The sequence below is a fragment of the Equus przewalskii genome, chromosome 11 (genome assembly GCF_037783145.1).
Source record: "Equus przewalskii isolate Varuska chromosome 11, EquPr2, whole genome shotgun sequence".
Classification (NCBI taxonomy): Eukaryota; Metazoa; Chordata; class Mammalia; order Perissodactyla; family Equidae; genus Equus; species Equus przewalskii.
This window is the reverse complement of record NC_091841.1, coordinates 27021008-27047978: the sequence shown is the minus strand read 5'-3', so window position 1 is coordinate 27047978 and position 26971 is coordinate 27021008. Positions and strand designations below refer to the sequence as shown.

At 47.4% G+C, this 26971-nt stretch overlaps 1 protein-coding gene and 1 long non-coding RNA gene across 6 annotated transcripts; one reads left to right on the top strand and one right to left on the bottom strand.

Moving 5' to 3' along the window:
• Positions 1-48: 48 nt before the first annotated feature.
• Positions 49-7238, bottom strand: KAT5 (lysine acetyltransferase 5). 4 transcript variants are annotated; one of them, XM_070565499.1, is made up of 14 exons: positions 6925-7238; positions 6759-6825; positions 6368-6436; positions 6140-6276; positions 5695-5850; positions 5531-5605; positions 5348-5422; positions 4779-5027; positions 4612-4701; positions 3157-3297; positions 2985-3078; positions 904-1063; positions 693-774; positions 49-599 (listed from the first exon to the last, which is right to left on the bottom strand). In XM_070565499.1, exons 1-14 carry the CDS (start codon positions 6934-6936, stop codon positions 465-467), a joined length of 1542 nt encoding a protein of 513 aa, XP_070421600.1. In that variant the 5' UTR covers positions 6937-7238; the 3' UTR covers positions 49-464. The 4 variants fall into 4 exon arrangements, with proteins under 4 accessions (XP_070421600.1, XP_070421603.1, XP_070421599.1 ...); XM_070565502.1 differs by lacking the exon at positions 5695-5850 and having other exon boundaries at positions 6925-7220; XM_070565498.1 differs by having other exon boundaries at positions 6759-6951.
• Positions 7164-24201, top strand: LOC139074513 (uncharacterized). 2 transcript variants are annotated; one of them, XR_011524172.1, is made up of 3 exons: positions 7164-7290; positions 12020-12161; positions 22162-24201. It is a non-coding gene; the product is annotated as an uncharacterized lncRNA (long non-coding RNA). The 2 variants fall into 2 exon arrangements; XR_011524171.1 differs by lacking the exon at positions 22162-24201 and adding an exon at positions 13469-13916.
• The last annotated feature ends 2770 nt before the right edge of the window (positions 24202-26971 follow it).

Sequence of the window (26971 nt, the reverse complement as noted above, 5' to 3'; positions counted from 1 at the left end):
AGCCCCTAAGCCAGCCATGCCCTGACTCCCGCAAGAACCTTCCATGGCTCTGGCCTACAGAAACAATTTATTGCCGGGGGGGCAAGAGAGGGGCCAGAATTTTAGCAGCCAGTACCCACCCCACTCCCAACTCCTACTTTACAAAAGAAATTTTTACAGCCACCAGTCCTCTGTACAGAGCGCTCCCACCCCCCATCTCACTGTACATAGCTGCCAGGCTCTCTCACGTCCCTGGTTCACAGCAGGCCTGGGCCTTCAGCGAGCTGACCTTGAAGTTGACCTGAACCCTGAGCTCGCCTTGGTGCTGGGTACCAGCTGGCTCCTACCAGGCCTGTCCTCTCCTCGTGGAGCTGTCCTCAGCCCCGTCTCCCTTGGTGTGCCTCTTGCGGGCCCCAGTGGGGGCGGGATCAGCTGTCAGCCCTGCTTCTGCTGACTTTGTTGACACGGCCACAGGCAGTGCCCCGTCACCACTTCCCCCTCTTGCTCCAGTCCTTGGGAGTGAAGTGGAGACACTTGGAGTCGATCCGAAGGAGCCGCTTGAGCATAGCCCGTTCATGCCCATCCACGATGTCCTCCGACAGTGTGAGAATGTACTGGCCCTGGACGGGAGACGGGGCCAGGCAGGTCAGCCCACATGGGGCCTGCAGCGTGCACCCCTACACACACCTGTCTCCCCCTACCCGCCTCCCTACCTTGTAGTAGTTGATAAGGTTGAGGTACTGTAGAGTGGAGATGACATCCTCCTTCTTGATGCTGGTGATTTCACTGATCTCGCTGTGGGAAAGCAAAGATCAGGTCCCATGGGGGCCTTCACCTCTGCCCCAGGCCCCCGGGAACCCCAGGGGTGAGAAAGCCCCGGAAGAGACAGGGCATGCACCCCCCGGTACGTGGGGCCAGGCTCACTTGATGGTGATCTGCGGCCTCTCCCCACTCTCCGACTTCAGCCCCATCAGGATCTCCAGGATGGTCTGGGACCAGTAGCTTCGGTAGGATAGGAGGCCAAGATCTGAGAGGGGCTTCTCAGGGGTCCCCGTTTTCCCTTCCACTTTGGAGAGTTCATAGCCTAAAACAATGGAGCAGGAGTGGGTGGGGAAGCGGTCACAGCTTCATGCAACCAACGTTCAAGAGCACAGCTTGCAGAGACAGACTGCCTGGCTCCCATCCTGGGAACCGTGCCTCAGTTTCCTCCTAAAGGACTGATGAGCATTCACTCTTCACCTGGGTGCTGAGCACAGTGGAGGGTGCTAAGGGCACTGCAAAGAGTAGCTGCAATCAGCTGGGAGGGGTGCTCAGGAGCCAGTGAAGGCTTATGAATAGGGTAGGGGAGTGCAGAGAAAATGGTTTATGGAAAGAAAGTGCCTCGGATTTTCCTGTCATCCCGCACACTCTGCGCCTGGGCACGTGAGGAGAGAAGTGGGGCAGACGCCACCTCTGGTCCAGGCCTGAGGGTGCTTGGCTTCTCACATGAAAGTCCACTGAGCTTGACCTAAGGAGCACTAGCGGCTCGAAGACCAGGCTGGCCTGACCCGGTGGCTGTGAGGATGCCAGGAGAGGAGCACCAGTCAGAGGCAGGCCCTTCCTCAGCAGGTAACGGACCTCCCGTGGCTCCACCCCTCCCACTCTGCTCTGCCCTCCTCCACCGGCTGACTCCTGGGCACTGGCGGCCAGTTGCTGGTGAGACCCTCAGGCCCTGCAAAACCCTGAGTGGCCTGGTGTCTTTGGGTAGAGTCTTCATTCTCCCTGTCAGGCTCTGCGATGTCGCCACTACTTCCAGAAGCCCTTCGCACCCTCAGTCATAACCAGCCTCATGTTGGACCATCGCCCTTTGTTTTCCCCGCCTTGATACATCTCTATCAGCCAGTCTTACCCTCTTGCCCAACTTCCTGTGACTTCCACCAAGCAGCCCAGTGGGAGAGGAACAGAGGCTAGTGCTTTAGAGAAAGGAAGCACAGAGGAGGAAGCCAGTCGGACACCTGGGGTCCGACTCAGCTTTGCTGGGTCCAGTGTATGTGGAATCCTGACAGATCAACTGGAGGCCACACTTGCCTCCTCCGTGGTAGGGAACTCCTGTCCCCTCCCCAGTGAACACCCGCTCACCCTGTGAACTGTCCGCCCAACTGAGCACGCCTCCTTGGTGGCCCCGCCCATGGCCTGTCTCCACTGAGGTCTGAGCTGCAAGGCTTGAGCTGAGTTTAAGCACCTGCCTGCTCCACCAGGCTGAGAGTTTCCTGACGATATGATCCCATCTTGGTATCATTCTACCAACAAAATTTCTCACATGGACCGTGACCTTGATCGAGTCAAGCCTCCGTGTCTTCCCCAGACAGACAGCTAAGGCTCCCTCCCCGTCTCCCAGGTCAGAGCCTGATGACCTCGAGGGTTCAGTGAGTGGTGAGTTGAATGGGACGGGGGAAGAGGCCTGGAAGCAGAGGGTGCTTGGGGTGACACTGACAAGTTCATGAATGACAAGGAGCAGAGTTCCTTCTGGGCTTTAAGAGACTGACCTGACTGAATGCAAGGAACAGGGGCCAAGTTCATGCAAGTCACTGCTTACATTGTCTGCTGAGCTGACAGCATTTTGAACATCTATCTGCAAGGCTCAGGGATACCTGCGGGCCTGAACCACTGGTCCTTGCCCAGGAGTTTGTATGATGACACAGTACCAGACGGATGAGCAACAGTGGCTCACTCGGCTTCTGCCCACGGCCCTGGGCAGGAGCAGATGAGTCAGATTGGGGAAAAGTTGGGTGGTGCTTAGAAGCTTGGCCGAGGCACAGTGAGGGGCTGAGAACCTAGCCCAGATGAGCAGGGCAGCCAGCCTGCGGACGGAGAGAGCCTCGGGAGAGTCCCATCTCTATTTCTGGCCAGCTTCCCTGTGGCTGGGCCACACAGCCAGAGCTGAGGATCATGGCAGCCCTGCTCGTGTGCGTGAGGCTGTGGTGGGAGCACCCCCGCAGCCCCTGGCCAGGAGCACAGGTACTTACTGAACTCTATCAGCAGCTTGCCGTAGCCCCGGCGCTGGTAGGGAGGCAGGGTCAGGATGCAGGCCACGTTGTAGTCTTCCGTCGACTCCTTCTCCTGGGAAAGAGGGGCGGTGAGTGTGAGGGAAGGGACGTGGCGCAAGGCAGGGCTGCGGGCAGCTAGCCCAGCACTGACCTTGGAGAAGTAACCCACGATGTGGAAGCCCTTGCAGTCGTACTCCGTCATGACGTAGAAGAGGAAGGGGTCTGTGTCATAGTACAACGTCTTGTGGTCGAGGAAACACTTTGCCAGGAGACACAGGTTCTGCGAGTAACTCTGCAGAGGAAAAGGCCTGTCACCACTCTGAGTACCCACCTTGAGGGTGGCCGAGGGGCCAGCGTCAGCCAGGAGCTTCCCTGTACCCCATAGCTGACAGGTGATGAGCGCTCCTCCCTGGGGCCCAACCTAGTCCATCAGCCAGGCTGTCCCTGCTGCTCAGGCAGGGCCACTTCTCAGTGTCGAAGAGCCTGTGAACCAGCTGTTTGACAGCCTGCCTCCCCGGTGAGCTGGGCAGGCTTCCCCCCGCTCCCTGGACCCCCACAGTCTGGCCTGGGGCCCTCCACTGTTATAGTTAACAGTCAACAAACGGACATATTCCCAGGAAGAAAGACTGACCAAAGCTTGGGAGGGAAGCTCTGCCTGTGTGACAGTCTTAGGAGTCTGGCTGTCAAAAAACATAACTCTCCCGCCTACGGTCACACCTCCTGGGAACTGATCCATTCCACGACAGAGGTAAGGAACTCTGAAATTGAACCAACAATAGCCTGAGGGATTCCTCAGCAAAGTTACTAATCTTGCTCCTTTATTTTTCCGTGCTTTCTCCTGCATTCAGACCTGGCTTTTTGCCACCTGCTGGGCACTGTCATTTGGATGCCCAAGTCCACAGTGAGGAATACAGAACAGTCGTTACAGCAGCATCTTCCTCTCATGCTCCCCCAGCACCCGAGCCAGAGCTCTCCCCACCAGTCACGGTGCCTGCCTCTCCCTCCCCTCCTCCTGCCCCCGGAGTGGGGGAGTCACTTTCAACGGTCCCTCCAGGTTACTCCCTCCTCCCTCCCCACAGCCACAGACTGAAGCAGTTTTGAAGCCCCAAACCTGGGAGTGTCCTCTACCCCGCCCTGACTGATCTCATTCCCTCCACCTGTGCTCTGTCCCTTATAACAGCCTGGCCTCGTTCTCTCTGCCCTTCAGCCAGAAGCTCCTCGCCTTTCTCACACTCGGTCTCTGTGCCCCCAAGCCTGCCCTGCAGGATTCCCTTACCCACCTCACCCTCCATGTCAAGGCTCTAAGGTCACCTCCTCTGGGAAGCTTTGCTGACCACCTCCCCTGGGTCCTGATAACCCACCCTGTGTTTCATGACACTTGTCAGAATGGGATCTAAGTGGCTGTTGGCACGTCTGTTTTCCCCACGGACTGTGAGCTCCCAGAGAGGAGAGATTCTGTCGAATCCCTGGTTGTCTTTGTACCTCCCAGCACGTGCCCTACAGCAGGAACTCAGTAAAGATGGGAGTGTTGGCCAGACTGGTTAGTGTGTTCCTGGGCAGGAAGAAGCTGCTCATTTATTTCCCCCAGTGCCCCTCAGCCACCTACCTTGTTCTTACGTCCATCGATCTCAAAGAAGGATATGGTGCCCTTGCGGTAAATCTCGTTGCCTGGAGGATGTCGCAGGTCACACTTCGTCTGAGAAAGAGAGGAGGATCAGGGGTGGGGGCAAGGAGGGGAGTGCTAGGAGGGCAGCCCCCTGGGACCCCTCGTACCAAGTGGCGCTGCAGACACTTGAGGCTCCGGCCGTACTTGAGGCAGAACTCGCAGAGGTAGAGGACGGGCAGCGTGGTGAGCTCCTGCGGGTACGGGGAGAAGTACCACGGCTTGAGGCGGTGCCGGCCCAGCTCGATGCACTCGATGTTCTTCATCCGGGTGACGATGTCGTCGTGGCTCCGGTCGGACACCAGGCTCCCAGTCATGCGTGGAGCCGACGGTATTCCATCTGAGCTGTCCTGGGAGTCCTGCCCAGGGCCAGTGGAAGATACCAGATTACAGAAGCAGGACACTACCGCCTACACACCCCTTCCCGAGGTTTCCTTATGCAGGTCTAACAGCAACCCTAGGTACTATCATCCCCTTTCCAGATAAAGAAACCAAGACTTGGGAAGTTTTCATTCAAAACTTGGAAAAGATCTCATCTGAATGAGCTCTGCCTGGTTCCTAATCCCACCAACACCACAGCTGCCCACCCCTCCTTCTTTATTTTCAAACCAGTCACTAAATGCTCCACCCTGCCGGTGTCCCCTGCTTTTCACCCAGCCTCCCCCATCCCCAGACCCACCTCATCAGTGCCCAAACAATTCGATTTGCGCTTCCGTCCAGGCTGAGCTGCCACTGCCCTACGGGCTGATCCATTCTGCAAGTAAGATGGAAGGAACAGAAGGGGGGCTGTGAGATGAGCCTCAGAGGGGCCGCCAGGAGGTAGAAGGAAGGAAGGGAAGAAGAGATGGTTTAGGGGACTCACCTGGGGGAAAACTGAGGTCGGGGCTGTCTCGCTGGGCACGGGAGTTGCCGGTGAAACCACCTCCACCTTCCGTTTCTGTAGAGAGAAACCAAGAAAGGTGGGTCAGAAGGTAGAGAAGGTGGGACCTGAGAGGAAAGCAAGGTCCCTGGAATTGCTGAGGGTACCGTTGAGCGGTGGTTGGGCTGCAGGCAGGAGCTGGAGGAGAGCGGCTGGTCGGGCTCGCCACCGGGAATGGCCTCCCGCTCCTTGGGCAGGTTGAAGCGGAGTGTGATCTGGACCGGGATTGGCAAGGTCTTCCCGCTGGCCTGGGCGGAGGCCGGCTGTAGAGATAGGTCCAGGGTCTTCCTCTGGGGTGGGCTTGGTGGTGGGATGGGAAAGGGAGTAGGGGCCCCTCAGCATAGAGTGATTAAACCCCACCCTCTGCCCTCTCAAGGACACAGGAATAGCCACTGGACTCTGAAAGCTACATCTGCAATTTGGCCCCCATCCTTTGTGAGCTGAAGCCAGGGTGGGAGGGCACTGCCTCCTGCCCATCCAGGAGCCACTGAGGCCTAGAGATGAGAAAAGTAGGAGGCAGGAGAGAAGACGTGAAGCAGGGGACCTACTCACCACCTCTCTCTCTGGAGAGCCGGGGCGGGACCCAGGAAGTCCGTTCTTGGTGGGGGTCTTGGCCTCCTTCTTGGGGAACTGGATCTTCTTTAGGTCCAGCCGCTCGTGGGTCACCCATTCATCCAGGCGTTTATTGACTGCAGCAGGGGGGATGGCTCAGGAGGGAATGCCAGAGGCTGTCCCCCAACCCTGCCCTGCAGCCCCACCTCACCGCAGCCCAGAACTCACAGTCAATGTAATGGACGTAGAAAAGCTTCCGGCCACTGATGTCCTTCACGCTCAGGATCTCGGCCAGGGCTGTGGGAACAGCACAGACGGGGGCCTTAGATAGGCCTGGCCATGAGGCTCCACCCTCCCACGACCTAAACTCCACCCCCGGCCGAATCCCTAAGCCCCAGCACTTGGAAGCTCTCGCCCAAGCCCCCGTTAGTCACCAAGTGCCGCCCTCTCTCCAAGCCCCGCCCTGTCCGTCTCGGAGCTAAAAGCCACGCCCCTGCTGAGTATCTGCGTCCCGCCCGCCCAGGATTCTAGAGGCCCCACCCCCTCCCGAGGGTTCGGTTGACTCTCTCCCGCCCCTCGCCCTTAGGTTCCTTAGCCCCGCCCCCCCGACGTCACTCACGCCACTCATCTTCGTTGTCCTGGTTCCGCCGCAGCACGGGCAGGCGGCAGCCTTCGATTATCTCCCCCTGGGGAGACAGCGCGGCGCCAGGGTCGGCTACTGGGGGGCCTCGGGCTCTACCCACCTCCCCTGGCTCCCTCCGCCCCGCCCCGGGCACCGGACTCACCACCTCCGCCATCTTCCCTCCCTCCACTGCCACTTCCGGCCCCTCTGGGAGACGTCACTTCCGGGACTGAGCGCGCTGTAGGCCTCGGCCTCACGAAGCCGTTTTGGAAGAGGCCCCCAGGGAGACACCGCCGCCCAGCTGGAAGCAAGGAACCAGCCCGCCTGGGCGCCGGGAGTATGGGGTGTTTTAAGTCTCGGGCCTGGTTCTGGGTGGAATCCCCACAACCTGCACAGCGATTGGAGGAAAGCTGAGTCCGTCACGTGACGCCCACCGAGTGCGACGCCGGTCACGTGGATGCGGCGCAGGTCACGTGCGACTGGTGTTTGCGCTTTGCAGGCTGTCGAGCACGGGCGCCTCCTAGTGGCGGTGAGAGGTGTCGCCGGGGGTGAACTGCGCGTCCGGGGCGGGGGGCGGGTCTGGGGGGGTTTGGGAGGCTGGAGAGGTGGGCGGGACCGTGAGGGGACTTCAATGCCTGGCCAAGTTTGTGGACTTCCTTCCTTAGGGATGGGGACTCATGGGAGATGTCTGGGTTTTTTGTTTTGTATATTGGGTTTCTAATTTTAAAAGTAATATGACATTCATTCATATATTCAGCAAATGTTTAGTGATCCCCTACCGTGTGCCTAGCACTGTTGTAGGAGCCTGGAATACATCAGTGAACACAGAACCCTGCCCTCCTGGAGCTTACGTTCTTGAGGGTTGGGAAGAAAAAGAAGGGTATAGATAATAAACAAGTATATTAAAAAGTAAATGATTTAGTCTATTAAAGAGTGATAAGTGTTATGGGAAACCAAAAACAATGAGCAAAGTAAAGGAGATGGGTAGATAGATTGCAGTTTTGAATAGGTTACTCAGGGCAGACCTGGATGGAAGTGTGTTAGTTGAGCAAAGGTTTCACATTAAAACAATAATCGTGCCTGAGATGTGGCTCTCAAATCCTAAAATATTTACTGTCTGGCCCTTACAGGAAATGTTTGTCAACCCCTGCTTTATAGACTCTTGTGCTGTCTAATACAAAAATAAGCTCTCACTGTGTATACTGTTCTGTACCCAGTCGCTAAATATTCCAGAGCACTCTTTTAATGGCTGCATAGTATTCTGTTTAGATGCATCCTGGCTGCCATAACCAATTTCCTGTTGTTGAAGTCTCATGTTATTTCCAATATTCTCCTATTACAAAGAGTACCACAAAGTACACAACTTTCCACATATTCATCCCAGCGTGATTTGCATTTAAGATATAAGTGGAGAGTGATCCTATCTGTGTTTTAGAAAGATCCCTTTGTGGCAGCGTCCTTGGATTGAAGGAGGGAAGACCAGAACAGGGCCATTCGGAAGGCTGTTGAAATCGGCTGTTCACCGATAACAGTCAATAAGTGTTTATGCAGGGCCTGCTAGGTATGGCAGTTAGCAAAGTTTCAGTCCCTGCCCTCTTGTCAAAGTACCAGTGACCCCCACAGTGTTAATCGAATGGTGCTTCTCAGTCCTCTTATCAGTAGGGTTTGGCCTGGCTGGTCCCACCCTCTTCCGTGAAACGCTGTTGTCCTGGCTTCCAGGATACCGGCCCCTCCTTCCAACTTCCTTCCACCTTCCCTAGCTGCTCTTTATCTCCTTTGCTGGTTCCTCTTCCTGTCCACGACCTCAAAAACATTCAGAAATCCCATGTTCAGTCCTAGACTTCATCTCTGTATCCACGCTCACCCCTTTCATGATCCCCTGGGGGCTCATGGCTTTAAATATCATCCATATGCTGAGGTTTCTCAAATTTGTGTCTGCAGCTTAGATCTCTGCCCTGAACTCAGCTCTCAACGCCCACTCAGCATCTCCATTTGGATGTCTGGGGGCATGTCCAAAACCAAACTCCTAATTTTCCTTCCTTACCTGCTCCTCCCACTCTCTTTCTTGTCCCCGTCAGTGATCTTCATCTGTCCAGTTTCTCAGACCAAAACCTTGAAGTCCTCCGACTTCTCTGCTTCTGTCACATTCTACCAGGCAGCGAATACTCTAGGCTCTGTCACTTCTTCGGCCTTCACCACTGCTGCTCCCCAGGACTGTTGCAGTAGCCTCACACACAGAAGCAAGAGGAATTGTTTAAAAATACACTTCAGACCATGTCACTCTGATGATCAGAATCCACCAAGGGTTTGTCCTTTACTCTCAGTAAAACCCCAAATCCCTGTATAAGTCCCGCCCCCGTTACCACTTGGCCCCACCTCCTCCTGCTGTTCTCCCCGCTCACTACATTCTAGCCCCACTGGCCTCCCAGTGTTTCTAGCACATGGCAGGCGTGTTCCTCTCTCTGGTCCTTTCCTGTTTGCTGCCTGCAATATTTCTCTCCATGGATCCACTTGGCTGACTCCCTCAGCTCATTCAAGTCTTTGCTCAAATGCCACCTTCCCAATGAGGCCACCTCTAAGCTCCCTAGTTATATCTGCTCATCCCCCACCCACCTCATCTCCCTCCTCCTCCACTTCACTTTCCTGCACAGCATTTATCCCCAGTTGTCAACTCGCCTGTTTTCCTCATTCACTTGTTAACTATCTGTCTTTCTCTCACTAGAAGGTAAGATCCATGAATGCAGTATTTATACTGTTTGGTCCAGTGCTGTTTTCCCAGCTTCTAGAATAGTGCCTGACTCATAGTAGGTGTTCAGTTAAAAACTGTCAAATGGACGAAGCACATGGTCTCGCTGGGGAGCCAGACATTCCAGGAAGTGAGGACGGCAACAGCAAAAAAAGAAAAAAAGGAGAAAAGAAACAGCTGGCGCACAGGGCATCAGTCATGCACCAGCATTAATTGAGCACCAACTGTGTGCCACATCCTGCAGGAGCCACTTCATTGAAAACAGACGAGGCCCCTGCTCTAGTGGGATGGACAGGAACAGTTAACAAAACAAAGCAAAAATAGTCCCTTTCGATGGTGGTGTAAGTGCAGTGACGATGATGAACCAGTGCGATCTGGCGAGGGGTGAGGAGCGGGGCTTCTCTAAGGGCTGTCAATCAGGTTCCTCCCGCCCACCAAGAGTCTCGCCATGCCATGCCCTGCTCCCCCGGCTGGCTTAATGAGGGACCGGCTGGCTTAATGAGGGACCGTCTTGGTCCATGTGGCCCAAAGGCATGCGGGGCTTCAAGATGGCTTCGCCTGGGGACTCAACAATGTCACGGGTGACACACTTTCCACTCTGGCCTCCTCAGGCTTACCTTCCTCCTCGTTAAGGTGGACTCCTCTTATAGTCGCAGGACTGCTGCCCACTGTCCTAGGGCCCACGTGTGTCTGAGGCCACGTCTGAGGAGAAAATCTTTTCCCCAGCTGTGGGAGTAAAGTCCTGGGCTTCCCTCCGATTGAACCATCTTAGGGCACGTGCTTCTGCCTCAGCCAATCCCTGTGGCCAGGGGGATGGAATTCCACCGGTTTAGACAAACCGGGGCGCACCCGGCAGCTGAGCCAAGGCAACCCCATCCAAGCAGCACAGAGGCTGCAGCTGGGAGAGGAGGGAGCAGCTGTTGGGAGGCAGCCGGTGTGGCCCTGCAGGCGATGACATGTGACCTAAGACCTGAAGGATGAGGAGGGACAGTCTTAGAAGATGTGGGGGAGGCGTTTGCCAAGCAGAGGGAATGGCAGAATCAGAGGTCAAGTTCAGTGTATTCCAGGAAGGCGAAGCCAGTGTGGATGGAAGGGATGACCAGCCAGGAGGCAGAGAGCTGGCAGGGCCCCATCACGAGGCCTTTCCTGGCTTTTTTGTAAGGAAGTCAGATTTTGCTCTAAGTGCCACAGGAAGCCATTGGAGAATTTGAAGCAAGAAAATAATGTGTCTGATTAAAGCTTTAAAAGCTGATTGAGGGCATTAGGGTTGTTGGAGACACTACAAGAGTAACAGCCTGAGTACAGCTAGAAGCTTCTCGCTGCCGTGAAAGCAAGGATTGAAGGGGGCTGGAGATTGAGGTGTGACCAGAAGCATGGTGAGAGAAAAGGGCCTGGTAGGGACCAGAAGACAGAGGCCGTGATACGGTTGGGGGCCAGTGGTTCTCCAGCCAGGCCCCAGATCTCCGGGGGTCTCAGATCCTGCAGGAGGAGAATCCTTCCTGCGAGAACTTATTATCTCCTCGGGAAAAGTAAACATGGACTTCTCTTTTCCAAATGCATGTGCTTTGGCTGTGCTTAATAACCTCCAAATTCATTGAAATGCTTGCTGAGTTCAATGTGAGGCTAAAGGCTCCTTGGCTGAACGCTTGGTCTGGGAATGCTCAGCGTGGACAGCCACAAGGCCAGGAGAGTGCCCACTGGCCTGAGTAGCTGAGTGGTCATCACAGACGTTGGGGGGTGCTGTTAGCAGAGAAGAGGGGAGGAGAAAGCCAGATTATGTAGGGGTGAGGAAATGGAAACAGCACAGATAGACACTCCTTTAGGGCAGTTTGAGTTTGAATGAAAAGTTAGAGAAGCTTAAATGAAAAATAGGAGACAAATTGCAAAAAATTATGAACTTTTTTTTTTGGAAGGAGGGGAGCAATTGGAGGGGAACCAGAGGGGGCTGCAAGGAGGAGGAAGCAAGTTTCTTCAGGACATGGAGCACTTGGACACTCTTGGTTGTAAATAACAGAAAACCAAGAATAAACTGGTTCAATGAATTGGAGTTCTTACCTCCCTGGAGCTCCAAGGCTGTTGACCCAGTGCCTTAGAGATGGCACCCTCACCCACCTAGATTTCTTCCGTCTCTCCATGCCACCAACTTGGTAGGTTGGCTTTATTCTCAAGGGGATTCCTTTTAAGATGCCTGCAGCAGCCACTGGGTCACATGCTTCTGCTTTCGTGTTTCCAAGCGGGAATGACTTCTCAACATTTCTCAGGAAATTTGTGTCTTTCTGAATCCTGAGCAGGGCCGATTTCATGGGCATGAGACCTGTGCAACTGTGCAGGGCCCAGAGCTTAGAAAGATCCTGCACTTCGTTTAATGCTCCGTCATTGCCATCTTGAAAATTCTTAATAATTTTTGATCAAGGAGCCCGCGTTGGGCCCCACAAATTATGTGGCTGGTCCTGATCCTGAAAAAAATCAGTCAAAAAAATCACGTAAAAGTATTATAATTTTCCTGCCACAGTGAAAGCTTAACAAGCAATATGGAGGCATTATGGCTTCAGAAGAACCCACCGATGTTAAGAGGAAATGGGGAAACAGGAGAGAAAGTCCTCATCGTGGACTCAGTCTTGCTGTGGCTGATCCAGCAGCTGTCTCTGCTAACAGTGAGTCATTCGTTTTTTTTAAATTGTGGTAAAATATACATATCATAAAATTTACCACTTTAACCATTTTTACGTGTACAATGCAGTGGCCTTAAGTACATTCACATTGTTGTGCAACCATCACCGCCATCGATCTGCAGAATCTTTTCATCATCCCCAACATAAACACTGTCCCCATGAAACACTAACTGACTCCCCATTCCCCCCTCCCCAGCCCGTGGTAACCACTATTCTGCTTTCTCCCTCTAAAAGTTTAGGGGCCAGCCTGGTGGCGCAGCAGTTAAGTGTGCACATTCCGCTTTTGCAGCCCAGGGTTCGCTGGTTCGGATCCTGGGTGCAGATGTGGCACCGATTATCAAACCATGCTGTGGCAGGCATCCCACATATAAAGTAGAGGAGGATGGGCACGGATGTTAGCTCAGGGCCAGTCTTCCTCAGCAAAAAGAGGAGGATTGGCAGCAGATGTTAGCTCAGGGCTGATCTTCCTCACAAAAAAAATAAATAAATAAAATAAAAGTTTAACTCCTCTAGGTACTTTGTATAATATAAGTGGGATCATAGAATGTCTGTCTTTTTGCATCTGGCTTACTTCACCTAGAATAATGTTTTCTTTTTTTTTAAGATTTTGTTTTTCTTTTTTCTCCTAAAGCCCCCCAGTACATAGTTGTGTATTTTTAGTTGTGGGTCCTTCCAGTTGCGGCATGTGGGATGCCACCTGAGCATGGCTTGATGAGCGGTGCCATGTCCACACCCAGGATTCGAACTGGCGAAACCCTGGGCTGCTGAAATGGAGTGCACGAACTTAACCACTCGGCCGTGGGGCCGGCCCCTAGAGTAATGTTTTCAAGGCTCATCCATGTTGTAGCATGTGTCAGAATTTCATTCCTTTTTAAGGCTGAATAATATTCCATTGTGTGGATAGACCACATCAGTGAGTCATTCCTGCAACTAAAATAAATATTAATAAGTTTGTATGCAGAGTATCCTTTATACAAATCCTGTGAATGGTATTCTGAGAAATAAAGGCATTTAGAAGTAAAAGAAGTCTTAAATTGGTTATTTCGATGTGGGCTTCTGTGTAGCACTGCTAATCTTGCTAGGAGATTCTGAAGTTACATTATTCAAATACTGCTCAGTAATGTTCACTGGAGTACTCCAGTATTTAAGTATTTGCTATAGGCTACGGTTCTTCGTGAATACTTTAAGAGGAGAAATGCAAAGAGATGAAGATGTGAGTGTTGCGAACTGTCTCAGCAGGGAACCAGAATCCGATCTGAAATCTGAATTAACAATATCGATTCCAACAGCAAAACCAAAATTAGGACAAGCAGACAAAATGTTTTCCTCATTAAAAAAAGGAAATGAGCTTCTGTGAAGGAACCTGTAGACCCAAGTTGAAGATGCTGGTGGACGCCCTCTCGACAATTTGACCAGGGTCACTGCAAAATGAAAGAAAGGTTTTTACATCTGGAATATTTGTTATGAAACAACTGTCAAGACTATCGGATAGGGCAATCAATGCTTTGAATATTTTAAATTTTCATTTTAAGAGTAGTAACTTCTAAATATTAAAGATTTAATTAGTATTATTTCTCAATAATTGGCTTTTAGTTGACATTTGTGTTCATTTCCGTTATTTTGATCTTTTCTATTATCAAATGTCTGAATCAAGCAGAGATTATTTTTACTTGTCATTGACATATGTAGATGTGTTGTGATACATTGATTTATAATAATAAATCTTTCAATTATTGTATCTTGTTTTTACAGAAACCTCTGAAACTTTGAGTGCAAACGTATTATAGGAAATGATTCAGTGTTTATGTTCATTTTTTTAAAACATACAAAGTATTGTGAGAAGTACACAATAACTTAGGGTTTTGGCAGGATCATCCATAGAAAGGGGTAGGAGACAGAGAGAGGGAGGGGCCCCCTAGAGGCTGCAGACAGGCAGGGGCCGATGCCTCTCACACTGTGGGTGTCCAGGACTCATTTCCTTCCCCCCACGTGCCTTCTCTCCGACCTCACTGCTCTTCCTGTCTGCCCCTCCTAACTCTTTCTCAGCTCAGATGTCTCTTCCTCCAGGAAGGCCTCTGGACCTCACTGCCTGGATTGCTTGAGATCCAATGATGTGTATGTTTCCACCCTCCCTCCCTGGACTCAGGCTCCATGGGGCTGTGTCTGCGTCGTCCATTCCGATTTCCCCAGCGCCAACATGGCGCCTTCACAAGGGAGGCTCTGAGTGAACAGTGGCTGGAGGAGTGAATCTGACCCCACAGTCACCCTGTGAAGGGGTTAGCTGCTGTACCCAACCCACTGGAGAGGTGAACCACGAAGGCTCAGAGCTGTGGGAACTTAAACCAAGTCATGGAGGCGAGCATTAGCAGAGACGTCATTCGAACACAGACCCTACCTTCCAATCCACTATTCAGCCTACTGCCAGGCCGGCTCCTGGAAGCCCAGAGCCAGCAGGTCAGGGACCTCAGAAGCACAGACCCACCTCAGCAGGGAAGCGAACGTCTGTTGCCAATCTTCTTTTCCTTCTGCTTTTTTTCTCTTGTTCTCCCCAAAGCCCCCCAGTACATAGTCGTCTATTCTAGCTGTGGGTCCTTATGGTTGTGGCATGTGGGATGCCACCTCAGCGTGGCCTGATGGGCAGTGCCATGTCCATGCCCAGGATCCGAAGCTGCCCTCACAGAGGGCGCGAACTTAACCACTCGGCCGGGGGCCGGCCCCTCAAAATTTTTATTTCACCCCTAATGTACTTTTTTTTGCTCTAAAACATTTCTATTCTCTGATTATCCACTACTGTATATCCTCCCATATTTTACCCATACATTTTATTATAATTAAGAATGAACCTGTATATATTCCTACGTATGTGCAAATGTATGTACACAAGATGTGTTTTTCATTTGGTTTTTTTAGTCATTATAAGGGCTTTTACCAAATGCATTTTTCTTCTTTTTTTTTTTTTAAGGAGCATTAGCCCTGAGCTAACTGCTGCCAATCCTCCTCTTTTTGCTGAGGAAGACTGGCCCTGAGCTCACATCCGTGCCCATCTTCCTCTACTTTATATGTGGGACGCCTGCCACAGCATAGCTTGCCACTTGGTGCCATGTCCGCACCCGGGATCCGAACCCAAGAACCCCGGGCCGCGGAAGCGGAACATGCAAACTTAACCGCTGCGCCACCGGGCCGGTCCCTCTTTTCTAGTTCAACAATACCTGTTGGACTCTTCAAATCAACTGTGATAGCCCTGAGTCACTGTTTTTAATGGCTATAATATTCCACAATGTGGAATTCAGCTACCCGCGTGCTTCTGCCTTGTTCGCGGTTTTGTGCCAACATGAACATTGTACCATAAATCCCTCACGGAGTCCAAGGGATGGAGTCCCATGAGTTGGATTGCTGAGTTGAAAGCTATAAGAATTTCAATTTTACTAAATATTAGTTAAATGGGTTTTTTTTAAAGCAGCATATCCCGTTTCCATGAAAAATATATGAAAATCTCTGTTTTCACATAGCTCCATCACCCACAGATGTTAAAGCCCTTTTTAATTTTTGCCAGACTGATCAGTAAGTTGGCAGAGTAGTATAACTTTAGTTTGCATTTCCCAACCTTTTAGGCAGTTTGAGCATCTTTCCCTTTGTTTGTTGGCCGTAGGACATTTCCTTCTGTTAGTTGCCTCTTTGTATGCTTGGCCCATTTTTCTGTTGTGTTGTTTGTCTCATCCTAAGTTCTGGAAACCTTTCTATACAGTGATATTAAGTTGCTGTTGTCTTCTGCTTTGCAAATTTTTCTTTTGGTTTTTTTTTTTTTAGGAAGATTAGCCCTGAGCTAACATCTGCTGCCAATCCTCTTTTTGCTGAGGAAGACTGGCCCTGAGCTAACATCCATGCCCATCCTCCTCTACTTTATATGTGGGACGCCTACCACAGCGTGGCTTGCCAAGCAGTGCTGTGCCCACACCCGGGATCCAAACCTGCGAACTCCGGGCCGCCAAAGTGGAGTGTGCACACTTAACCGCTGCGCCACCAGGCCGGCCCCCTGCAAATATTTTTACTAAAACTATTCTTTGTCTCTTTGTCTCTACCGTCTTTTGCCATGTGTACATTTAATTTTTATTTTTTTTTTGGTGAGAAAAATTGGCCCTGAGCTAATACCTGTTGCAAATCTTCCTCTTTTTGCTTGAGGAAGAATGGCCCTGAACTAACATCTGTGCGCATCTTCCTTTACTATATATGTGGGACGCTGCCACAGCATGGCTTGAAGAGTGGTGTAGGTCCGCACCTGGGATCCAAACCTGGGATCTGGGCCACCAAAGCAGAGTGGACGGAACTTAACCGCTACGCCACTGGGCCGGCCCCTGTTTAAATTTTTTGTTTAGTCAAATACGCCTCTCCTTCCCATCATAGTTTCTGGGTTTCCAGTCTTGGTTAGGAAAGTCTTCTCATCTTTTCAACTTTCTCGCAAGGTTTTTATTACGTTATTTTTAACATTTAAGAGTTTGATCCTTCTGGAATTTATTTTGGTGTAAGAGTTCAGCCCAATTGTATTTTCTTCCAGATGAGTAGTGAGCTGCGTGCCGGCACCTCTCAGTACATAATTCAGCCCTTCGTGTTGAATCAAAATGTCACATGTGTCATATATTAAATCCTAAAATGAACTAGGACTCAGTTCTATATTCCTAATTTGGCTCCATGAATCTTTTTGTCTAGTTCTTTGCCAATATCATATTGATTTGATTATAATGTCCTTATAGTGGTTACTTTCTGGTAAGGCAAGGCCCCTTCACTGTTCTTTTTCATATCTTTGACTATTTCCAGGCTTGTATTCGAGATAAGCATTAGGATCATTTAAACCCATTAAAAGAGAAGACTTGTTAGAATTTGAATTTAAATTGCATTAAATGTATCTATTAATTGTGGGACAAGTGATAATTTTACGCCGCTATATCCAACCATTGCTAAACCTGAGATATCTTTCTGTTTTTCCCTTTTTTAAAGTGTCTTTCAATATGATATAGTTTTGTTCATATGGGTGGGTCTGCACTTTTCTTGAGAAATTTACATTTATCTTTGACCCATTTTGAGTTAATTTTTGTATATAGTGTAAGGTAAGGGTCCAACTTCATTCTTTTACAGGTGAATATCCAGTTTTCCCAACACTGTTTGTTGAAAAGACTGTCTTTTCCCTATTGAATGGTCTTGGCACTCTTGTCAAAAATCCATGGACCATAGACGTGAGGGTTTATTTCTGGGGTCTTGATTCTATTCCACTAGTCCATATGTCTGTTTTTATGCCAGTATCAGACTGTTTTTGGCAAGTTTGGTTTTTTAACCTTATCTGGCAGTTTACATTTTATTGCAAGCATTCAGTCCCTGACATTTAATGTAATGAATGATATACTTGTAATGATTATATTCTTTCAATATTACTTTATGATTAGAATTTACGTTATTATTTCTTTTGCTTTTCTTTATTCTTTTAATTTAAAATAAATCTTGTCTATCTTAAAAATGTTTTAACATACTATTGAGTAAAACTGAGGCTCTGGAAGGAATCCCTGCTCTGCCACTTATTAGCTATATGATTAGACAAGTAATTCAACTTCTCTGAGCCTCAACTTCGTAATCTATAAAATGTGCATAAAAACACCTCTTTCCATTGGTAGATGTGAGAAATAAATAACTGTTGAATATAAAAGGCCTAGAGATGGGGGCCGGCCCCGTGCTGAGTGGTTAAATTCGCACGCTCCACTTCAGTGGCCCAGGGTTTTGCTCGTTCGAATCCTGGGCACGGACATGGCACCACTCATCAAGCCATGCTGAGGCAGCATCCCACATGCCGCAACTGGAAGGACCCACAACTAAAAATACACGACTATGTACTGGAGGGCTTTGGGGGAAAAAGGAAAAATAAAAAAATAAAATCTTTAAAAGGCCTAGAGAATAAGTACACAATAAATAGTAACTAAAATAATTTTTTGAAGAAGAAGAAGATTAGCCCTGAGCTAACATCTGCTGCCAATCCTCCTCTTTTTGCTGAGGAAGACTGGCCCTGAGCTAACATCCGTGCCCATCTTCCTCCACTTTATACATGGGACGCCTACCACAACATGGCTTGACAAGTGGTGCCATGTCCGCACCTGGATCCGAACCGGCGAACACCGGGCCGCTGAAGCGGAACGTGCTCACTTAAGCACTGCGCCACTGGGCCGGCCCCTAAAATAAAATTTATGGAACGAAGACTGCATGTTTATCTTGTGCTGTCATGGGGTTTGGCGCTGCTGAAGTCTCCCGAGGTTTGAGAACCTCTCCCTCCATCTCTGATTTCGAGGAGCAGGAGACCAGGTGGTCTATTGAGAGCACGCATGGGTGTAGAACGAAAAAGAAGTTCAGGTGTGGAATAGTTGAGACTGGGGATTGCAGAAAGAGCTGCCAAGGCATGGGCTGAGATCAGGATGCAAAGTGTCTTCTTTGTGACAGTCAGGGGGCTTCTGGTAGCCTCAGAAGATGGAAGGATCAAGGAGAGAGTAGGGACTTTGCTGGGCAGAGCATGTAGGACCTGGCTGGAAGAGGACGTGCAAGAGAATCTGGGAGAGTGGCTGATAAGAGTGGCTTAGAAGTCAAGAAAGAAGGAGCTGCTGTGGGGCAGGCTGACAAACAGGGAGCGCGGGAAGAATAGAGTGGGGTCTGTCTGTGACATTAAAGAGCAGCCAGCCAGCCAGCCAGCCAGCCAGCCACGCAGCAGTCACATGTTGTGAGAGCAGAGAGCCTTTATTTTCTCCGTAATTCAGCTTAATCTCATCTTTGGGATCTGTCATGCCTAGGGAGTGGGGAACTCAATCTCAGTAGTTTTTAAGATATAGACCTACATCTAAGGTAGAGATGGAGCAAAAGGAGGGGCTTGGTGGGGCCGTGGTGTTGGTCATTTGACCTGGTGGTTGCATGCCATAGCTCTCTTTGGAACAAGAAATATTACCAGGGATGAAGAGAGGCATTGTGTAATTATAAAGGGGTTATTTCATCCAGAAAACATAAAAGTCCTAGCTATGCATTCAATTAAGTGTTTCTAAATGCATGAAGCAAAAACCGCCAGACTAAAAGGAGAAATAGAAAAATCCACTGTTATAGTTGGAGACTTCCACACTCCTCTCTCAGTAATGATGGAGCAAGTACGGAGAATATCAGAAGTATATAGAAGTCCTGAACAAGACTGTTGACGAACTTGACCTAATTGACATTTACAGGCCAAAGATCATGTCTGTTCCCGCCGGTCAGAATGGAAGACTTCATAACCTTTGAGGCGTGGGTCTTAGAAGGGTCTTGCCTGGGTAGTGAGGAATAATTAGCCCAGACTAAATGCTTCTCTGGCCCCACCTATCAGATCTCTGTTATAATAAAAAAATGTATTCAGTCTTTGTCCTGGTTCCTGGCACAGAGCTCCTAAAGCCCTTGGAATTTTCTGAGTGATGGGAATGTCTTTTGTTATTCATAATAAGGCCCTTTCGACCCTACACGAATGTGTGCTAATGAGGTCACTATTGATGGGCTCTGGAGTGGCTTCAGGACTGGAGCTTGTAGCCAGAGGAGCCAACCACGGGAACAGTCAACCTGGAAGGAGAGGATAGGAACTAGATATTGAGTTTGATTACCAGTTGCCAGTGATTTAATCAATCATGTCTACATAATGAAACCTCCAGGAAAACTCTTAAACAACAGGGTGCAGAGTGTTTCCAGGTGATGAACACCCGGTGCGGGCACTGTGGTGTGCCCAGAAAGGGCATGGAAGCTCTGCACCCACCATACCTTGCCCTACGCATCTTTTCCATTTGGCTGTTCCCAAGTTATATCCTTTACAATAAACCAGTAGCTAAGTAAAGCGCTTTCCTGAGCTCTGTGAGTTCTACTGAATTATTGAACCTGAGGGAAGGGGCTCATGGGAACTGCGAAATTTGTAGAAAGTCAGGCAGAAATCTGGGTAGCTTAGGCATCCCATTTGCAACTGGCATCTGAAGTGGGGGCAGTCTTGTGGGACTAAGCCCTTAACCTGTGACGTTCGTGCTAACTACAAATAGTGTCGGAACTGAAATGAATAGTGGACACCCAGTTGGTGTCAGAGAATTGGTGGAGGTAGGAAAAAAATCCTCAAAATCTTAAAAACATGACCGCAAAGCATCAAACTATTTCAAGTAATTTAACTGTGTCCCAGAACACAGCTCAAGAATATTTATAGGAATACAAAAATATCTTAGCACCCAAAAAAGTAAAATTCGTAATGCCTGGCATCCTACAGAGGATTACAAACATGCAGAAATGTAGGTATATATGACTCATAATGAAAAGAAAAATCAATCAATTAAAACTCATCCAGAGCTAATGATGTTAGAACTAGCAAATAAGGACACTTAAAAAAATATTATAAAGGCTGGCCCCGTGGCTGAGTGGTTAAGTTCATGTGTTCCGCTGCAGGTGGCCCAGTGTTTCGTTGGTTCGAATCCTGGGCGCGGACATGGCACTGCTCATCAAACCACGCTGAGGCAGCATCCCACATGCCACAACTAGAGGGACCCACAACGAAGAATATACAACTATGTACCGGGGGGCTTTGGGGAGAAAAAGGAAAACAAATAAAATATTTAAAAAATATATATATATATATATATATATTATAGGGCCAGCCCCGGTGGCCTAGTGGTTAAGTTTGGCACACTCAGCTTTGGTGGCCCAGGTTCGGCTCCCAGGCCTACATCACTTATCTGTCAGTGGCCATGTGGTGGTGGTGGCTCACATACAAAAAAGAGGAATTTGGCAGTGGATGTTAGCTCAGGGTGAATCTTCCTCAGCAAAAAAAATTATATATATATAATATACAATATATAAAATAATAAAATATATAAAAATATATAAAATAATAAATATATTATAACTGTATTCTATATGTTCAAAAAGCTAAGTAGAGACACAGAAGATATAAAAATTCCCAAAATCAAACTTCCTGGGATGAAAACTACAATGTCTGAGATGAAAAATATACTGAATGGAATTAATGGCAGATTAGACATTGAAGAAGAAAAGATTAATGAATTTGAAGATATATCAGAGAAACTATCTAAAATGAAACACAATGGGAAAAAAGAATACAGAAATTGAAAAGTGCATGAGTGAGCTATGGGACAACCTCAAGTGGCCTAATATGTGTGTAGTGGGGGTGGGACAAAAAAATATTTGTAGAAATACTAAGCAAAGATTTTCTAAATTTGGTGAAAACTGTAAACCCACAGATGCAAGAAGTTCAACTTACTTCAAGCACAAGAAACATGAAAAAAGAAAAAAAAATCAAGGCACATCATACTCAAAGTGTTCAAAACTAGTGATAAAAAAATAACCATGTTACTTACAGAGAAATAAAGATAAGGATGACAATAGATTTCTTTTCTTTTCTTTTTTTGAGGAAGATTAACCCTGCGCTAACATCTGCTGCCAATCCTCCTCTTTTTGCTGAGGAAGGCTGACCTTGAGCTAACATCTGTGCCTGTCTTCCTGTAGTTTATATACAGGACGCCTACCACAGCATGGCTTGCCAAGCGGTGCCATGTCCGCACCCAGGATCCCAACCAGCGAACCCCAGGCCACCAAAGCGGAACATCCGCCCTTAACCACTGTACCACCGGGCCAGCCCCCCGACAACAGATTTCTTGTTGGTAACAATGTAAGCAAGAAGTGAAGCAACATCTTTAAAAAAGAAAGAACAAAGCTGTCAGCATAGTAGAGTCTTATACCCAGCAAAAATATTTTTCAAAGATGTTGACAAAATAAAGACTTTTTAAGATATAAAATCCACACTATAAGAAATATGATGAAAAACTTGTTAAGTCCTTAGAGAAGGAAAATGATATCAGGTGGAAATATGGATCTACAAAAAGCAATGAAGTGCACTAGAAATGAGAATGACATTGGTGAATATATAAGATTTTTTCTTTTTTTTTTTTAGGAAGATTATCTCTGAGCTAACATCTGCTGCCAATCCTCCTCTTTTTGCTGAGGAAGACTGGCCCTGAGCTCACATGCCTGCCCATCTTCCTCTACTTTGTATGTGGGACGCCTGCCACAGCATGGCTTGCCAAGTAGTGCCATGTCTGCATCTGGGATCCGAACCAGTGAACCCCGGGCTGCCAAAGTGGAACGTGTGCACTTAACCGCTGCGCCACCAGGACGGCCCCAAGATTTTTTCTTATTTAAATCTTTTTAAAGATTTTATTTTTTTTCCTTTTTCTCCCCAAAGCCCCCCGGTACATAGTTGTATATTCTTCATTGTGGGTCCTTCTAGTTGTGGCATGTGGGACGCTGCCTCAGCGTGGTTTGATGAGCAGTGCCATGTCCACACCCAGGATTCGAACCAGCGAAACACTGGGCCACCTGCAGCGGAGTGGGCGAACTTAACCACTCAGCCACGGGGCCAGCCCCAGGTGATTTTTTTTTTTCTTCTGTGTTCTTTTTCCATGCACATTCTCTGTTTTGAGATTTGGAGAAGCCAGACGGGGCAGGCCAGCCCCTAAATCTTTTTAAAAGATAAAAAACGATAATAAGAAAATATTATGAACACTTTATGCCAATATATTCAATGATCTATGTGAAATGGACAAATTCTTTAAAAAATACAAATTACCAGAATTGACTCAAGAAGAAATAGAAAATAGAAACAGAATAGTCCTATGTCTATTGAAGAAATTGAGTTCATAAATTAAAACCTTTCTACAAAGGAAATGCCAGGTCGAGATGGTTGAATGATGAATTCTATCACAGTTAAGGAAGAAACAATACAAATCCTACACAAATTCTTTCAGAAAACAGAAAAGGGTACACTTCCCACCTCATTTTATAAGGCCAGCATTACTCTGAAACCGAAACTATAGCTACCACAGGGAAAGAATTCAGGGACCAACATCTCATGTGAACATAGATACAATATTCTTTAACAAAATATTATCAAATAATTCCTTTTCTTCATCAAATTTAACTCTACTTGATATGTTGCCTATGCTTGTGTTTATTACCTGTAGCTTCCGAGTATAAGTTCCCTGAGTGCAAGGACTTTATTTGTTTTGTTCATGGCTGTCCTCTCCACATCACCATCCCAGGGTCTGGACCAGTACTTGACCAACACTACATGCTCAATAAATATTTGTTGAGTGCTTGAGTGAGAGAGGGACCCCCAGTTGGTTTCAGGAGACACATTGTTGCTCAGTATGTCCACGTATAGTCAAAGATAACGGGGCACATTTTAAAAACAGATTAAAATGAAGATCCCAGTCTTGGCTACCCTCCTACTATTCTATTTTAAAATGCAGCTAGATATATGCCATGAGTTTATTAATAAAGTTTTGATTCTTTTGTTTTTTTGGGGGAAGATTAGCCCTGAGCTAACATCTGCTGCCAATCCTCCTCTTTTTTGCTGAGGCAGACTGGCCCTGAGCTAACATCCGTGCCCATCTTCCTCTACTTGATATGTGAGACGCCTGCCACGGCATGGCTTGCCAAGTGGTGCCATGTCCACACCCGGGATCCGAGCCGTGAACCGCGGGCCACCAAAGCGGAATATACAAACTTAACCACTGGGCCACCGGGCCAGCCCCTGATTTTTTATTTTGGTAAAATACACATAACAATATTTATCATTTTAGCCATTTGTAAGTGTGCAGTTCAGTAGCGTTAAATACACGCACAATGTTGTATAAGTGTCACCACTGTCCATCTGCAGAATCTTTTTCATCATCCCCAACATACACTCTGTACTGTGAACAATAATTCCCTATTCGTGCCTCCCCAACCCCTGGCGACCTCTATTCTGCTTTCAGTTTCCATGAATTTGCTTTTCTAGGTCCCTCATACGAGTGGAATCATACAATATTTGTCCTTTTGTGTCTGGCTTATGTCACTTAGCGTAATGTCTTCAAGGTTCATCCATGTAAAGCATGTGTCAAAATTTCATTCTGTTTTACGGTTGAATAAAATTCCATTGTATGTATATACCACATTTTGTGTACCCATTCATCTGTTGATGGACATTTGGGTTGTTTCCACCTTTTGGCTGTTGTGAATAATGCTGCTATGAACATTGGTATACACATATCTGTTTGAGTCTCTGCTTTCAATGTTTTTGGATATCTACCTAGAAGTGGAATTGCTTGGTCATATTTTGTTCTATATTTAACTTTTTGAGGAATCACCAAACTGTTTTCCACAGTGCATGCACCATTCTACATTCCACCGGCAATGCAATTTCTCCACATCCTTGCCAGTACTTATATATATATTTTTTAAACTTTTTTTTTATTAATGTTATGAGAGATTACAACCTTGTGAGATTTCAGTTGTACATTTTTGTTAGTCATGTTGTGGGTACACCACTTCCCCCTTTGTGCCCTCCCCCCACCCCCCCTTTTCCCTGGTAACCACTGATCAGATCTCCTTATCAATATACTAACTTCCACCTATGAGTGGAGTCATATAGAGATCGTCTTTCTCTGACTGGCTTATTTCGCTTAACATAATACCCTCGAGGTCCATCCACGTTGCTGTGAATGGGCCAATTTTGTCTTTTTTTATGGCTGAGTAGTATTCCATTGTGTATATATACCACATCTTCTTTATCCAATCATCAGTTTCTGGGCATGTAGGCTGGTTCCACGTCTTGGCTATTGTAAATAATGCTGCGATGAACATAGGGGTGCAACGGACTCTTGAGATTTCTGATTTCAGGTTCTTAGGATAGATACCCAGTAATGGGATGGCTGGGTCATAGGGTATTTCTATTTTTAACTTTTTGAGAAATCTCCATACTGTTTTCCATAGTGGCTGTACCAGTTTGCATTCCCACCAACAGTGTATGAGGGTTCCTTTTTCTCCACAACCTCTCCAACATTTGTCGCTCTTGGTTTTGGATGTTTTTGCCAATCTAACGGGTGTAAGGTGATATCTTAGTGTAGTTTTGATTTGCATTTCCCTGATGATTAGCGATGATGAACATCTTTTCATGTGTCTATTGGCCATATTCATATCTTCTTTTGAGAAATGTCTGTTCATGTCCTCTGCCCATTTTTTGATCGGGTTGTTTGTTTTTTTGTTGTTAAGCAGTGTGAGTTCTTTGTATATTATGGAGATTAACCCTTTGTCGGATAAGTGGCTTGTAAATATTTTTTCCCAATTAGTGAGCTGTTTTTTTTGTTTCAATCCTGTTTGCCCTTGCCTTGAAGAAGCTCTTTAGTCTGATGAAGTCCCATTTGTTTATTCTTTCTATTGTTTCCCTCAACTGGGGAGTTATAGTGTCCGAAAAGATTCTTTTGAAACTGATGTCAAAGAGTGTACTGCCTATATTCTCTTCCAAAAGACTTATTGTCTCAGGACTAATCTTTAGGTCTTTGATCCATTTTGAGTTTATTTTGGTGTGTGGTGAAAAAGAATGGTCAATTTTCAATCTTTTACATGTGGCTGTCCAGTTTTCCCAGCACCATTTGTTGAAGAGACTTTCTTTTCTCCATTGTAGGCCCTCTGCTCCTTTGTCGAAGATTAGCTGTCCATAGATGTGTGGTTTTGTCTCTGGGCTTTCAATTCTGTTCCATTGATCTGTGGACCTGTTTTTGTACCAGTACCATGCTGTTTTGATCACTGTAGCTTTGTAGTATGTTTTGAAATCGGGGATTGTGATTCCGCCGGCTTTGTTTTTCTTGCTCAGGATTGCTTTAGCAATTCGCGGTCTTTTGTTGCCCCATATGAATTTTAGGATTGTTTGTTCAATTTCTGTGAAGAATGTTCAGTACTTATATTTTTTAATTAAAGATTTAACTGTAATAATTATTCAGATTGCATCAAGTTTGGTTGCCCCATGGCTACAGTGAATAATGATATATTTTAGAAATTTGATTGAAATGGATACTGTTTCTAAGCAGCTTTTCTCCTTTTGAGAATGAGATTCAATTTTATAGATTCCAAAAAGAGTACCAACCAAAATCTCAGCAGGCTTTGCTGGTAGAAATTGACAAGCTGATTCTAGAATGTGTACAGAAATTCAAAGGACAGAGAATAGCCAAGGCAATTTTGAAAAAGAAGGATGTGATTGGAGGACTTTCGAGACAGTGTAATATTAGCGTAAGAACAGAAACATATGTCAAAATGTAGAACTGTGGAACAGAATAGAGTCCAGAAATAGATCTGGACGTGTATAGTCGATTGATTTGCAACAAAAGAGTCAGGAGAATTCAATGAGGAAAAAATAGTCTTCTTTAAAAAACTTTGTATTGACATTATGATAGTTTAGAACCTTGTGAAATTTCAGTTGTAATTATTGTCTGTCAGTCATGTTGTAGGTGCACCACTTCACCCTTTGTGCCCACCCCCTATCCCCCCCTTTCCCCTGGCAGCCACTGATGTGTTCTCTTTGTCTCTATGTTTAACTTCCTCCTATGAGTGGAGTCATACAGAGATTGTCTTTCTCTATCTGGCTTATTTCACTTAACATAATTCCCTCAAGGTCCATTCATGTTGTTGTGAATGGGACGATTGTATCCTTTTTTATGGCTGAGTAGTATTCCATTGTGTGTGTGTGTGTGTGTGTGTGTGTGTGTGTGTGTGTGTGGAATACACCATATCTTCTTTATCCAATCATCATTCACTGGGCACTTAAGTGGTTTCCACATCTTGGCTATTGTAAATAATGCTGCGATGAACATACAGGTGCATGAGACTTTTGCAATTGCTGATTTCAAGTTCTTTGGATAGATACCCAGTAGCGGGATGGCTGGGTC